Source organism: Arachis ipaensis, chromosome B09, assembly GCF_000816755.2.
Source record: "Arachis ipaensis cultivar K30076 chromosome B09, Araip1.1, whole genome shotgun sequence".
In the NCBI taxonomy this organism is placed as follows: Eukaryota; Viridiplantae; Streptophyta; class Magnoliopsida; order Fabales; family Fabaceae; genus Arachis; species Arachis ipaensis.
Window position 1 is genome coordinate 142,542,786 of NC_029793.2, and position 16,980 is coordinate 142,559,765.

At 34.9% G+C, this 16,980-nt stretch overlaps 2 protein-coding genes across 3 annotated transcripts; one reads left to right on the top strand and one right to left on the bottom strand.

Annotated features, from left to right (window-relative positions):
• On the top strand, positions 1,818-2,762 carry LOC107616187. Its single transcript, XM_016318180.1, has one exon. It carries the CDS (start codon positions 1,818-1,820, stop codon positions 2,760-2,762), a length of 945 nt encoding a protein of 314 aa, XP_016173666.1.
• Positions 4,338-10,251, bottom strand: LOC107619436 (early endosome antigen 1-like). Of its 2 annotated transcripts, none has more exons than XM_016321729.2 (13): positions 9,903-10,251; positions 9,155-9,327; positions 8,956-9,059; positions 8,765-8,845; positions 8,296-8,399; positions 8,106-8,192; positions 7,756-7,958; positions 7,174-7,375; positions 7,034-7,084; positions 6,847-6,945; positions 6,693-6,752; positions 6,260-6,381; positions 4,338-5,603 (listed from the first exon to the last, which is right to left on the bottom strand). In XM_016321729.2, exons 1-13 carry the CDS (start codon positions 10,137-10,139, stop codon positions 4,472-4,474), a joined length of 2,655 nt encoding a protein of 884 aa, XP_016177215.1. In that variant the 5' UTR covers positions 10,140-10,251; the 3' UTR covers positions 4,338-4,471. The 2 variants fall into 2 exon arrangements, with proteins under 2 accessions (XP_016177215.1, XP_016177213.1); XM_016321727.2 differs by having other exon boundaries at positions 6,260-6,384.

The window sequence follows — 16,980 nt, forward strand, 5'->3', positions numbered from 1 at the left end:
AACGATGTTTGTTGAAATTTAATTACCTTATAATAAACTTTATTTGGAGATTATTTTTTTATCAGGTATATTAAATATTTTATTATAAGTGACAAAATGATTAAATTGTCTCACAAAAGTAATTTTCAATGAATTTTAAAGTAATAAAATTTTATTAGGATCAATGTATTAATTTGAAATTCGTTAGGAACCAATTTAAAGGTATATTGTACATTTTATATAATAGTACCGATTTACTAATATAGTATGATACAACTAACTTTATACAGAAATTACATTTCTAGTAAATCTGTTTATGTTAAATTAATTTACACATATTTTGTAGTTCTAGTAAATCTTTAAAATGCGATTTTTCTATTAAGGCAAGTTAAGTTAAAATGATCTACTTCATAATAGTAAATCAATTTAAGTTAAAACAATTTATTATAAGTTTTTGGTAAATCGTTTTAAGTTAGATCAATTTATATAAACGATATTTAAAAAATGAAAACTAAAACAGGACACTTATACTTTATTTTTATTTTGTAATCAAAGTTCTTTATTTTTATTTATTTTTTCATCTTTTTCTTTCTTTCTTTTTTAAAATTTGTATTTTATTTCATCTCCGACACCTTGCATATTTTTTTTTTATGAATAACAAAAAACTATTCAACCGCAGTCCTACTTTTATTTAGGTTCAATTGTTCTGCTAATTGCTTTCATATTCTTGTATATGTTTTATACATCCTTTAATCTTCATATTTTCAGGATAGCTAAAATTCATTCAGAATCTATGATAGTAACGTTCACATAACCATAATACACCCTAATGATAATTCTAATTAAGAAGTCATAGAATTTCCGTTCCTATCTATTTTAATCACCAATTTAAGAAAAAAATGTTATATGTAAACTGTAAAGCAAGCCAAAGAATTATAGTATTCAAGTAAAGTAGCCCATGCTGCGAATCTGCGATGTCCTCTAATATTCTTTTCTACATAGAAATTCATTCTTACATAATTTTCAAACTACAGTTGTCCAGTGATCATATTAAACAGAAACAACTTGTGCCTTACCGAAACATAAGTCTTTCCCTGGCACCTCTTAACCTCCTCCTCTCAAAATTTAGATCCCGCATTGCGGCATTTATCTCAAGCTCAAGAATAGAAACTTTAGCCCATGCTTCTTCTCGAGCTGCCTGCTAACAACAGCAACAAATATTTTCAATTTCACATAAAGAAACTTCACCAAAAAAAAAGAAGTAAGAGCTAAAAAAAGATAAATAGAAGAAAGAAGAGAATAAGGGGGATATTGAATTAGAAAGCTGAAGCAACTTATTAATTAGAATTTATCAGTCTAGCAACATATAAATAAGATACTGTCATACTCTGAAGTCTCACGGAAATAAGTCATTAACAGTAACAGCAATCGCTGAAAATCGATACATATTTACAGCACAGTTCAATATTGTTGACATATATTAAGAGTCTGTTTGTTGATATATATTAACAGATTCTTATGTGATCAATTTGGTCAAATCTTTTCAAGATAAAATTATAAAATTTAGAATTCAACTAAAGATATCATTATAGACTTGATTCTAATTAATTTAAATCAAATTTCAATTAGATACGATATGATATGATATGATTGGATTTAAATAAATCAGAACATAATTAAATCGGTAGTTGCTTCCCTTAAATTATGTTCCTGAAAAAGAAGCATGGTGATTTCTAACTTATATATCCTCCTCATGGAGGATACCATGGCTCTGATACCATGATAAAATTTTCATTCTTGGCTTTCAAACAAGGAAGTCATCGTTGATCTTGATCACAATGGCAACAATGTCTAATGATGAATTATTAGAGATATTATCTTGGTTACCTGCAAAAGCAATCTACAAACTCAAATCTTCTTCAAAATTCTTTTCAGAGCTTCCAAAAACTCCATACTTTGTAGCAAAACAAGCAGAAAACTCATTGGAGAAAGATCGTCCTTCATGCTTCTTCGTTCAAAGAGATGACAATCTGAATCACAACGTCGAGTTGCATCCTTTGCCGGGAGAGGAACTTTCCTCCGGCGTCCCTAAAAACATGCTACGATTCATCGTGCGCTCGCGGCTCAAGATTCTAAGCTCAAGCAACGGTTTACTCCTTTGTCTTCATGGAACAGAATTATTTATCATCAATCCAGCAACTGACCTTTTACACATTCCCCTCCCCAACCACTTGCAGCAGCGAGGGAATCTTGCTCATAGTTTCTCCATGACACTGGAATGCAACTCTGATGATTACATGTTGATTCTCTTTGACAACGAAGAATGGAGTTCACATTTTGATTGCCATGTTTATAGTCATAAACAAGGTGCTTGGAGCTTAAGGAAGAACCGTTTATATGCTGGATCTAGAGATTTAAAATTTGGCATGCCTGTGATTTGCAATGGCGCCATTCACTTCATCTCGGATTGCTACAGTTATCTTGCTGAAGATAGCACCCATTTTAGACCTTATATCATATCTTATGAAATCACGAACGGCGATGAAGATGAAAGTGTTGAAACCAAGTTATTAAGGGTTCCTAAAGAAGCAAGAAGGGGCTCCCATAATGACAGTTGCAATATGAATATTTTCAAATGGGGAGCAGTTGCTGGCTATCAAACTATTTACTTAGTGAGATTAAGAAAGCGTGTGTTTACGGTTTGGATTCTAACAAACTATGAATCGACTTCGTGGAGAAGGATCTTGAAGGTGAGAGTAAAAGGAATGGGTTTAATGGAATAGAATCCTAAGATAAGAGATTTTACCGTTTTGAATGGTGATCTTGTTTTTGCTAAGAAGAAGGTCTATGCATATAGTTTAACTAATGAGAAATATATGGTGTTCTCGGAAATTTGTGACCATGGGTGTGACTCTAGATTTGTTCGTTTTGTTCCTTATTCGGATACTTTTCGTCCATGTGAAATTGGTGCCAAAAGTTTGCATAATTGTCTTCAATTAAGGAAGGCTGACCAAGCTGAAAAATCAGACTCGTTAAATGACTTAATTAGGTTTACAATACATAATTAGAGAATTAACGGAAGAAAAATATAAATCTTTATTGCTTTTAATGTTTAGATTTATGATTTGTTTAGATTTTAACGTTGTCTTACAAATTAAGCACTCCTAGCTAGAACACAACTTGTGATAATATTATTTAAATTACAGAGTTTAGTTTTTTTTTTTTTAAGGACAAAAAATATATTTTTCTTTAACGAGATTAATACTATATTGTTGTAAACCACTAAATTATGTAAATTATACAGAAACTCATGAATTACTAGTAAATTATAAAATGATAAATTATTAAATGAAGCTCTGAGTTTCTGATCTACGATAAATTAATTTTTAACCTACCAAGTTATAAGATACATTAGACCATCTCCAGTAGGAAACTCATCCCAGTTCCTGTTTATGGCCCACCTGTCATAAAAAATAACTCCACATCAGCTTTTGCGTCATAAACAATAAATAGGAACTCAAAGCATCTCTCTTCTCCATTAGGTAATTTAATTAATTATTTAATTAATTATTATTTAAATAATTAATATAAATTATTAATTAAATAAAAATATAATTATTTAATATAATTTTTATTATAATTATTACTAATTTAATTATTATTTAATTATTTAATTATTTCAGATTTTATATTATTATTTTTTTATAATAACTTGCCAAATGACAAGTTATTATTGGTTAATTTGAGTCCCTGCTTAGAGGGACTCCCTTACCTTAATCCTTGTGCGGGAACTCACTTCTCCTCTCCTCCAATGGTTAGAGTTCCTATATGTCAGAAAAAAGTCAAAGAGGAACTCACCATTGGAGATGCTCTTAGGAAACAAAAAATACATATAATTGACATAACAAATGTATAAAAAAAAACCTTTAAATATTTATGTTTTAGTTAATCACTACAACACTAGTTTGATATATATTTTTAATAGATAATAGATAAATAAATATTTCTTTTTTGGTTTTTATTTGTCCACTAATAATCCATATATAAATTTTGTTTAAAATACACTTCTACTTGACACCATCTAAAAAAGAGAGTAGAAAGTAGAAACCGAGTTCATCTTGGTTCATTTTATCAAATCCGATGGTTTATTTAGCTTACATGACATTGTCTCCACCCATAACAACAGCAAGCACGATATATTTGAACAAAATAAATAAAGCTCATATATAAATTGCGAGTAATACACTATTTATACTTAAAAAAAAGTAAATTAAAAACAAATACAAAATAAAACACTATTCCACAAAGAAAACCGATTCTAGTGAATGATAAATAATAATAAACAATAACATAAGACGCCTTAAATATAATTAGAGGGAGTCATAACCGCAAGGGGTAATCAACCACTTTATATACGTGAGATGAGATGAGATGTCTTCAGAGATCCATGTAAATATGTACAGTTTCCTGACTTATATTTTATACAAGAGATTCAATCTTCTTGAGTAGCTTCATCATCACCTTCATCCATGGCATCATCCTGCTTTTCATTCTCTTCAACATGGTCACAACACTGAGTTTCTTCATCAGACATAGTTCCACCCTCTGCATTGATTCTACCTTCATTGCCACTGTTGCTACAAGTCTGCGTGTCTGAGTCAGTTGAACTACCATCTTTCTCTTGCTTTTCACCACAATTATATGCAGAACCTCCAAACTTCTCCCTCAAATCAGGAGCAACAATGCCAATCATATCCCGGAGTGCTTGCCGCTCATTCCGTCTAGCAGCAGCATCTTCAGAACGAGTGTTCTGACTCTCAGCCACCACAATATTTGAATCATGCAATGGACCACAACCTTCATTATTGTCTCTGCTTGGAGATTCATCGTCTCCATGCACAGAAGGGGCTGTACTGCAAGCCCAGCTGCCAGCAACTTCGGAAGTTAAAAGGTCTGCTGTTCTGATTGTGCCTCCAACTTCGGTATCCTCAATAACTTTTTCAGTGTCTGCAGGATCATGTAATTGCAATGGATGCGAAACACGATCATGGGCTTGCTCCTCAGTTTCTTGTACATTTACATCATCATCATCACACTGCATAGTGTCCCCATCTAGAGCACCAGATTTATCCAAATCAACATGCTTTACGCCATAATTTGAAGGACTTTCAGTTCCCAGAACTCGCTCAGTACCGCCAGCGCCTCCATCCATCATAGCGGTTGTGCCAGCACCATCAATATCAGAACCAAAGCCACCTCTTACATCATGGTCATGATCTGCATTGGGGAACTCTTGTGTATTTTGGCATTCTTGACTTCTCACCTCACAGTCATGCTTCTCAGTGACACTAGCTTCATTGCTTGAGGTTTCTACTTGATCTCTGTTGGGCTTCTGTGTAGATGTAGTTGATCCTGCCTTTGCAGCATTTTTGCTATGGTATCCTGCAACTTCTCTCTCTCTTCCAGGGGTTCCACCGATCACTCCATCCATATCTACAGAAGTATTCTCGTAATCCTCTTCGTCTTCAAGAGTTCTCTGCATAGCCTTTAATTGCTCCTGTTGCTTAGCAAAGAGTACTTGTATTTCCTCAGTAGTGGAATAAAATGCCCGTAGCTGTGTTTCCCTGCATGACATCAATGAGCTTCAGTGGCAAAATCAAAGCATAATGCAGGTGTAGAAGTTGCCTCATAAAGTTAAAGTGCCTATCAGCATTTAATACAAACAGTGCAACGCTGCAGCATGTTAACCAACAGGGACTACTAAACAAAGCTGATTAACTCAACATGAATGACATATCCAACAGATGATACCAGGATGTGCAATTTTTACTGCAATGACATTGTTGAGTAGTCCATTCTAATAAATACAACAAAAACTATTCAGCCACGGTCCTACTTTTATTTAGGCTCAATTGCTCTGCTAATTGCTTTCATATTCTTGTAGATGTTCATACATCCTTTATTCTTCATATTTTCAGGGTAGCTAAAATCCATTCAGAATATATGATAGTAATGTTCACATAACCATAATTTACACACTAGTGATAATTCTAATTAAGAAGTCATAGAATTCCCGTTCCTGTCTATTTTAATCACCAATTTAAGAAAAAAATCTTATATGTAAACTGTAAAGCAAGCCAAAGAATTACAGTATTCAAGTAAAGTAGCCCATCCTGCGATGTCCTCTAATATTCTTTTCTACATAAGGTTTCATTCTTACATAATTTTCAAACTACAGTTGTCCAGTGATCATATTAAACAGAAACAACTTGTGCCTTACCGAAGCATAAGTCTTTCCCTGGCACCTCTTAACCTCCTCCTCTCAAATTCTAGATCCCGCATTGTGGCATTTATCTCGAGCTCAAGAATAGAAACTTTAGCCCATGCTTCTTCTCGAGCTGCCTGCTAACAACAGCAACAAATATTTTCAGTTTCACATAAAGAAACTTCACCACCAAAATAAAAGAAGTAAGAGCTAAAAAACATAAATAAAAGATATAAGAGAATAAGGGGGGGATATTGAATTAGAAAGCTGAAGCAACTTATTAATTAGAATTTATCAGTCTAGCAACATATAAATAAGATATTGTCATACTCTGAAGTCTCACGGAAATAAGTCATTAACAGTAACAGCAATCGGTGGAAAGCAGACATCATTTAGACAAACACCTTTATACAAAAACATTCTTGGAACATGAAATTCCAATATCTACCTTTTCACTCTCAAGCTCTTGGTTTAATCTTCTTGTTTCCTCTTCAAATTCTTCTATTTTCTGCTCCAAAAATTTGCATTTTTGTTCAGCGAGATAGTAACCAAATCCAAAATATGAAAAAGGACATAATACACGCACAAAACTATATGAGTACCTTTGTTTGATTTGCAGTGGTCAGCTTCTCCTCATGCAATTTGGTTTCTAACTGGCGAACCTTATTATCAGACACAACCATCTTTTGCCTAGTATCCTCCTGCAACAAAATGGAACGAAGGCACAAACCTATTTATGAAATACACAAGTTGTTGCCCATTGTAGGCTAAACATGAGCAGAACCATACCAGTTTGGACCTCAAGGTTTCAACTAGCAAACACCTTTCCCTCTCTGACTCCTACAACATTCAGAAAGAATGACAGCTTATAAGCTTCAAAATCAAAGGGAGTACAGTTTCTTACTAATTTAGCGACAAAACCTTCAAACCTGAAGCTTATTTATTGTTTCTTGTAGTTCTCTCTCTCTTCTTAAGGCAGCATCAGTGTGTCGTCTTAATTCCTCCTGAGCCTCAGACTGGGCTCTAAAAACAGCAGCCTTTAGATCAGTTGTGGCCTTTTCGCGCTCTTCTTTTCGCTGAGTCCGCTCATCATCTAATTGTTCCTTGAGTTCAGCTATATTTACTTTCTGACTGCATGCAGAGGAGCAAGTGAGAGGGACTCAATTATTAAACAGTGCAAGTTGAATACAGCTAGCGTAACTATGCTGGGGGCAAAAGGTTTAATACTAATCATGGTACCAAAGTTTCATCCTCCTCCAACAATCAGTACCAAAATTCATCCCCAGGATGTTACACACAAGGATATAGACACATGTACATAAGCACTAAATCATTCCACATTGCCAATTCTCATTGCAACATAAAAATCAATCGATCAAGGAGCAGCTCAAGCTCAAACTACATAAAAATGAACAACTTCATTCCTATGACACTTGAATCAACATTGAACACTAAAGAAGTGAAGAACTCAAAATCAAGAATTAAATAGCTCAGAATTATATAGACCATACCTACTTATTATAGTATTTGCTTCAGCACATGACTGCATAGAAGCACTCAGCCTTTCATTGAGGTCTTCGATGGCATGTTTCTGTTCAGCAGTTACTCTATTAAAATCGCATAGTTCCTTGTGTTTTAGATCTACACTTTGTTGTAATTCTTTTAATTGATCAAGGTAACATTTTGCAACAGACTCCTTGGCTGATTGTAATTCCTATAAAATGTATTGTGGATTAGGTAAGACATTGTAGACCACATATTAATATAACAAAGAACAACTTGAGATTAAACATTTTTATATTAAAATCTGCATGCAGAGTTTTAGAAGAGCACATAAATTGAAAATACATCAGCTACATACACTTTCATGACGATCAGCAGCAACACGGTTGTCATTACGCAAAGTATCAATTAATACCACCTGATTCTCCAACTGCCTCCTCAGCTCCTGCCAAGAATAAGATAGGATACAATTAACATGAGGAAAAAGAAGGGTAAGAAAGGAGGAGTTTACAGTGCTTAGGATATTGCATCCTTTTAAAATATCGTACTGTGTTTGATCTTTGAAGGCTTCGAAAATCATCAAGAGAAATAGGACCCTCGGGGGCACCAATGCCTAAGCCTTTCAATCTCTTGCTTTCAGAGGCACATCCCTCTATATAAGATAAGAAAAAGTAAGACAGAAATTTTAAAAAGCACCACAAACTCAAATAAAACAAATATCTATATCAACCATGATGTATCTTTCAAATAACTTTCTGATAGAAAATTATATTATATATCATAATTATCAATTAGAAGTTATATAAATTTCACAACGAATAGGAAGTAAACAGTTGATCACATGAAGTTATATGAAGAAGCTGCAAATGTCAAAATCAAATGTATAGGAAAATTCTGAATATCACAACATGCTATAATATAATTTTCAAGCTTGAATTCTATAATGAACATAATAGGAGTAGAATGCTATAATGACAAAAACTAGTAAATTAAAAGTTCGGTTAATCATAACATTACCCGCTTTTCGCTTAGCAGCTGCATTATCTGGCATGGGGGTGGACAAAAGCACCTCTCGATATACAAAAGAATATGTAAGATCTGTTTAAAAAGATACAAAATATTTCTTGAGGGAACCAAAAAACCTGAAATCCCATTTATTAAAGAAAAAATGAAAATTCTGATTTCTGATAACTGGAAAGCATTCATACCGTGCTGAGGAGGAGCAGCAAACGATATAATATCACCATGGCAGACTTTGACAGCAGGAGCATTCTTTTTTAACTTCTCCCAGTTAAGATAAGTTCCATTTGTGCTGAACAAGACTTTACAAAAATCAGAATATGACAAGGGTGAAATTTTTCCATAGGAAGGATGGAAATAGCCAAGCTCTGAAAAAGAATCCACAACCTTGTATCTTTCAAGAAAATTGATGTTGTGTCCACCATATTTTCGTTTGTAATCGACATCCTGTATATTCTGCAATGATTTGCACTAATGTTGTTCGAATCAATCTGGAATCGCACATCATCCACCAATCGGCCAATGCAGTGCTCATCAGCAGTTAGTAAAATATTAATTCCCTGGTCAGAATCAACCATTCAATCAAATCAAATCAAATCAAATCAAATGAAGTGGAGTAATCAATAGTTACAGAAAAAGAACAAGTAAATGAAGAAAAGGTGCCAATACCATTGGTCACAGCTGCGGTTCAACTACCACTGACTGTAATTTCATAATAACTTTGCTGAAAATCCATAATATTTACAGAACAGTTCAATCTTGTTGACATATATTAAGAGTCTGTTTGTTTGACCATCTTTTGTAATTAAAAAAAAAAAGTTGCTTTGAAAAAATTCTCTTACTTTGCAGACTGTTTGAACAATATATAAATGAATAAACAAATTGAAATATCTAAACGCACACTAATGCCCAAATGATTGCATGCATGTAATCATCACAAGTTCATAAGGTTTATGTACTGAATCCGACAGGTCGTGGCTTATATCAGAGATCAAGCTGCAAGCGTGTCACTTTTCACTTTCAGAGGCATAAAGGTTCACTTCACTTGCATTTTTCAAATAAAGAAACGCAACTACAAAGAAACCTATAAATTAGAGCAACTGAGATTTTATCTGAGAAGGGAGAAAGAAAGAACCTGGAGCCTTTTACGGGCATTGTGGGAGATGGCGGTGAGGACGCCCCAAACTTGAGGATCAGAGAAGTGAAGAGGCTGAGATGCAATGTTTGAAGCAACGGAAACAATGCGATCCCTTGCGGTGGGGCTCGACGGTTGCTTCTGCGGTAAGTTCTCGTTACCAGCAGGAGGAGGAAGAGGCTTCGAAGCTTTGGTGATAGGGGATTCCGATTTCTCGTTCTCGATCGCCATTGACATTACAGAGTGAGGGGAGTGACTGAGAATGAGAAAGGGAAAGGGAGGAAATTTGGCGGGGATTTTGAAACCCTAAATTGATTGATTTTTGGGAGCGAAGTGAAGTAGTTAAAAGTTACCAGATAAAAAATATTAAATTGATGCCTAAAATTATTGATAAAAATAATTAATTCTGCTGAATTTTAAATTTTTTTTATAATTTTAGTTTTACCCCCAGCGAATTCTATGATGAGTTCGGAAATAAAAGTAGGTTTATTGGAGAGAAGATCAAGTAGCCACAATTTCTCTGTTTACTTTCTTTCTCACTATTAACATTGTTGCTACAATGTCAGGAAATCCATTGTTATCCATTCATTATGATGGTGAAATAGTGTATGATGAAGAAGGTTCAATTGTTTTTAGATCGGGCCAACCGATAATTACCTATATGACACCGAAAGTCAACAGTTTAACAGCTTTGAAGAATGTAATATTGCATTCTGTCGAACAGGAAGAATTTAAAAGGGTGAAAAAAATTACTACATATATCCGACCGAAATAGATGGCAATTTGTTTTATAAAATATATATTACAGTTGTATTGTCTTTGTCTCTGTTATTAGTATATTTATCAGACCATGGTTGTGAGCGATATTTCTATTGTTTTGAATTAGGTACCAGTTGTGCGACGACGAGGACGTACGACTTATAAGGTCGTGGCACAACCGATGGACTAATATTCATCTGTTGGAATTATACGTGTTTCTTGTTGACTTTGGTGGCCGAGGATCATCTGAAGATACTGTCGATGATAGTCCGACGAGTGGAGTTGTTAGACGAACTATTAGAAGGACGATGGTGGATCTAAATATGCCACCTGAGGGTAGTCAGGAGGGTCTAATGTTGAAGTTCGTAACGTTGACTTAATGGATGACAGTCTTGAAAGTCATGATGGTTCTGCTATCAGAGATCCGATGATGGAGCAGTATGAAGTCAACCCCGATGATGGAGACAATGCTGACGAAGAACCACCCGAAATCCCTGATGATGGTGACGAGGAAGAGGAGATGAACTACTACGGTGGCATACAGATTGCTCTGACACAGCCTGCCATTTCTCGACCATATGACTGGCCAAATCATTTCACAAGGTTGAATCTCGATACAATGACTTTGGATTAGTCGTTTACCCAGGGAGGTCTTGAAGAAGACCCAAGCAACGAGTTTGAGGTTGGACAATAATTTGGGAACAAGGAAGAAGTCATGTTGGCAGTTAAGCAGTACAGCATCAGGAGGGGTGGGGAGTACAAAATAGTAGAGAGTGACCATTTAAGGTACAATGCTCGATGTATCCAGTTCGGACCCGGTTGTAATTGGAGCATACTCATATCATATCGCCGAAAGCAAGAAAGGTGGGAGGTTAGGAGATACACTGGTCCTCATACTTGCATGCAAACTTCGATGGGGCAAGATCATCGTAGATTGGATTCGAAGGTGATTGCGCAACACATTTTCACAATGGTCAAAGCCGATCCAACAATCAGCATCAGGGTTCTACAAGGAGGTGTGGATAATCACTTTGATTACAAGGTGTCCTACAGAAAGGTTTGGCTTGCAAAACAAAGAGTCATCACTAGAATATATGGCGATTGGGAGGAGTTATACAACGAGCTTTCTCGTTGATTATTCGCTATGCATATGTACTTGCCAGGTAAGATTTATTTCCGATTTAGTTATTCGCTATTAACTAATTCAGCCGTGTACAAAAAGCCCACTAATGTATGTCTATTTAGGTACCTGGGTGCAACTAGTGACACAGCCCTAGCCTGCCTCCACCGACACTGTGATATTTCATCGGGTCTTTTGGACGTTTCCACCATGTGTTGAGGCCTTAAAGAATTACAAGCCACTTATATCCATTGATGGCACCCACCTATATGGTAGATATGGTAGAACTTTGTTGATGGCCATAGCGTAAGATGGCAATGCAAACATTCTGCCCATTGCATTTGCAATTGTTGAGGGTGAGACAAAGGAGGCGTGGTCGTTCTTTCTTTCGTACCTACGGGAGCATGTGACACCACAACCAGGGGTGTTAGTGATTTCAGACAGACACAAGTCCATTGATGGAACACTGAATGCTGAAGGTAGTTTATGGAAACCGCCTCATGCCTTTCAAGCGTTTTGTACAAGACACATTGTAGCCAATTTCATGACCCACTTTAGGAACAAAGACTTGAAGAATGTTTTTATTAATGCAGTGTACTCAAAGTCGCATCATGAGTTCGCTCATTATTATGGCCGTCTAAGGGGCGAAAACGTAGCTATTACAAACTGGCTTGAAGAAATGCCACGGTCACAGTGGGCATAGTATGCTGACGAGGGTCGTCGATTTGGTCACATGACGACCAATATCTCCGAGTGCATTAATGCAGTTATGAAGTGTTCCCACAATTTGCCAATCACGGCTCTTGTTAAGTCAAGTTATTTTCGTTTAGATGAACTTTTTGCAAGGAAGGGTTCCGAGGCACTGGCCCAACTTCAGGTCGGTGCTGAATTCTCACAGACATTGATGAAGGCCATAGAATTCAACTCGAAGCACATGAACACTATGAATGTTTACCAGTTTGATCGATCGAGGACAAACTTCACGTTTGAAGAGTTAGTGGCAGTTCCTGGATCCAGGCAACAGAATTATCAAGTGCTACTTGATGAACGTAAGTGTGATTGTGGGTATTTTCAGGCTCTTCATATTCCTTGTCGTCACGTGCTTGCAGCTTGCTTTCATGCAAGACTTGATTGGAAGCGGTTTGTTCACCCTGTATACCGCTTGGAGTCGGTCTTCAATGTTTACAGATCAGAGTTTCGACCGATAGGGCACGAGGATGACTAGCCATTGTATGATGGTCCCCAAATCCATCCCAACCCTAGGACGATGCGAGTGAAGAGAGGTCGCCCTGTGAGCTCCAGGATTCGTAACAACATGGATGGCGTTGAGCATAACGGGGAGAAGCAATGCGGATTGTGTCGCCAAAGCCGGCACACGCGGAGGACTTGCACTGCTCTTGGTGATGGAAGGGCATCTTCTAGTCGACGATAGTTGTTGTTGTTGTTTTAAATAAATCATCTCCTGTGATGCCTCAACCTGCTCTCGTCTGTGGCATTGTCCGGTCGGTACTGAACCCACTACACAACCAACAACAATATTATTTTATCCATTATTATTAATAAACAACTTAACAATGATATGAATAACTTTGGTAAGTGTTTATAATACCTCTCGACCAGGGAAAAGCGACGAGTATCAAAGCCATTGGGCCGTACTAACAGAATATGGTGGTAGGCCCAAGAAAGCATCAAGTTGACGCATCCTCCCAAGTTGCGCTGACCATACTCCGTGGCCCGGCACATCTGGCGGTACAGCCATGCCAGCACAGCCGACCCCACGACAACCAGCTACACGTATCAAGGTCTTCCAATTGGGAAAGCCACCTGATATGCACCCGAGAGTCAGATGCATCTGGGAAGAGGATACCCCCTATCAACTGCATGATGTATCCTCTCGTGTACCTCATCAGGCGCTCCTCTGTAGCGTCCTACTCCAACTCTCCACAAATCGTATTGTGGAACCAAGTGAGTTTCACAGTCCACTTCGTCTGTGACTGTCTGTCCTCTGGGTCGGGAACAACACCCATAATCTGCTCACATAACTCCTCAATGGTCCGTCCCTGATGGTGCTGCTCCCACCCACCTATGCATCCACTCACAGGATCACCGTCAGTCCTGAATCCCAACTGATAGGCCACATCCTGCATGGTGATAGTCATCTTCCCGCACGGTAGATGAAAGGTATGGGACTCAGTCCTCCACCTCTCTATCAATGCCGAGGCAAGCTCCCAATCGTGCTCGAACTCGACCATATAGGCCACGTACTCAAACCCGGCTCGTCTCAGATATAGCATAATCTACTCTGGAGGCCGTATCATCAGATTCCGTCTGGTGCGCAAGATCTGAGGCGCCTACCAAACGGAAAAAAAAAAAATAAGAAAAAAAGGGACCGTGAAGAAATATAATTGCAAGTTCACTTTTTATTCAATACAATAAAATAAAAAAAAGTTAAAAAATTATACCACTCGATCAAGTCTCCCAGCAATGTGCTCAGCATAATCCAATCTATACATCTCATCTTCTTAACCCAATAACTGCTACTCCATCGAAACACAATCTAATAAAATAAAATCACACACTAAATTATTAAAAATTAAACTAAATGAAAAGTAGCTTATAAACCTACTAATTTTAAGTTTACCCTATTTAACTGATGTCGTCATGTAACTAATTAATTTATAACTAACTCAACTCTAAATTTTATTGCTCACCTCTCTTTCTTATCTAAGTTAACCTAATTAATTATTCTACTAATGACCTTCTAATTCACAACACAAGCTAATAACTCTAACTAAATTAACTAATAATATACTTTCTTATATTCATTAACATGTTTATAAACAATAAATAGTAACTATACTGAAACATGGTAACATAAAACAATCTACCTGACATAACAACACTTAAAAGTATGTCTAACTAACTAACATGTAAACAATAAATCTGTTATTCTAACCAACAAATAATCTATACCTAACAAATTTATCTAACATGTAAACAGTAACTTTACATAAGCAAACGAAATAATTCTAATTACGATAAAAAAAATAGACTATTATTTACGAACCTGGAACTGAGAATATCATCCACACCAAATTTTATGGATATCGAAAAGACAGAAAAGAGTAACAGAGAAAATTTGGAAGGGAGAATAGAAGAAGAAAAGGACAAACAAAAATGGTTCTACCAGTTTAAATAGTGTGCTAAACTTATCATAGAATTTGCCGAAGGTACGGCGAACTTGCTGTTATTTAAATTTTTCTAGGAAAATAATTAATTATTTTATTTTATTTACAAAAAAATATTAATTTTAATTTTGATAAAATTATAAAGACTAATAAAATAATTAAACTTAAAAATAAATAAAAAAAAACTTAAAAAAAATAAGAGAAAGGAAAAAAAGAGGAGGGAAGGGACAAAAAGTTGTGATGTCCAATTTGTAAGTTCTTAAGTTTTCCTTTACAAAAAGTAGAATTCCACTTATATTGTGGTACCAATTAAGTCACTAGTAAAAATTAGAAGAATTATGTCTTTGTAATATATAATAAATTAGATTATTATAAACATTTGTCTTTCACTTAGTTATGCTAAGATGTTGATCAATAATGAAGGATTATTTGAGAATGAAAAAACATTGGATAACATTTGGTGCAAGAAAGACATGTGACAGATGATTGATTCGAAATGATACAATATTTTTGTTATTTTTTTTATCTTTTAAGATTTTATCATTTTTATCTTTTATATTTATTTTTGTTAGAATTGTTCGAATATATTTTTACAGTTTTTTTTTTTACTAAAGATATGAGACTCGAACTCGCAACCTCTTAAATGAGTATGGAGAGACTATGCCATTTGAGCTATTACTCATTTGACAATTTGAAAAGATATGTGACTCGAACCCGCGACCTCTTAATTGAGTGTGGAAAGTCTATGCCATTTGAGTTATAACTCATTGATTTGATATATTAGTTTGATATATTATAGTTTACTATTTAATAAAATATTAGTTTGATATGAAATTTTATTTAAATATATTAAAACCTCGTAACAAAAGATTATAAAAATCTTAAAATTAATGTATAACTCAAGGCTGATCTCCACATATAACCCAAGGTATCGATTCATTTTTTGGTGGACCGATATGGATGGTACTGCCGGCCGAAAGAGAATATTTTGAGTATTGATAAAAAGTATTTTTTAAAATGATGTGTATTTATTGGAAACTCATTATCATTAACTTTAAAGCACATGGTTTTTTTATTTCAAAATAAGTATAAATATACCAAAAATTATCATGATTTAATTATGTAGGACAACATCACTCATAGTCATATCACAGACAGAGAGTTGGATCTGATGTGGCCTTCACCTATCTTCTTATCCACGTCTACGTCACCATCCCTCAGCAGCATTCGCCATTACGCACCAAACTCTTTCTCTTTTACGTAAATTACGTCCTTTTTCATTTCTTTTCAGATTCAGAAGTCAGAACCAAACAAAAATCAAACAAAAATCAATGAATAAGTAAGTAGGGAACAACACCATCATAACAAAGATTAAAATAAAATATAAATCAATTATATCTCAAATGATATAATTTTTTTATTTTTACATAAAATTTTGAGTTTAAATTTTATTTTTAATTTAAAAAAATTAAAATAAATCAAACAATTAATTTAACTAACTCGCCAATGAATAATAGCTCAAATGACATAATCTTTCCATACTCATCTAAAAGGTTGCGGGTTCGAGTTTTCATATCTTCGATAAAAAAAAACTAACTTTGACCGAACAAATAATTAATTTACTTATTTATTTAAATAAATATTGATTTTCTAAATTTTATTTTATACATGTAATAATTTATTCACTAATAAATTTTAAACTGGAGTTGTCAAGAAGTAATAGCTTAAATGACATAGTCTCTTCATATTCAATTAAGAGGTTGTGGGTTAAAGTTTCCGTATCTTCGCTAAAAAAAATAATTTTAAACTGGAGTTTAGATTTACAATGTATTAATTTTTAAGTTGTAAAAATAAAGAATATCATAAAAAAAATCAAACTGTTATTTTTAAAAAGAAAACCACTTCAATTTGGGAGTTTGGTGGAATGTATTGGAATTCGGAAAAGTATTTATACTTTTGGGAAATATAAATTAATATTTTGTGTTTTATAAATAAAAAAATTTATGTATCT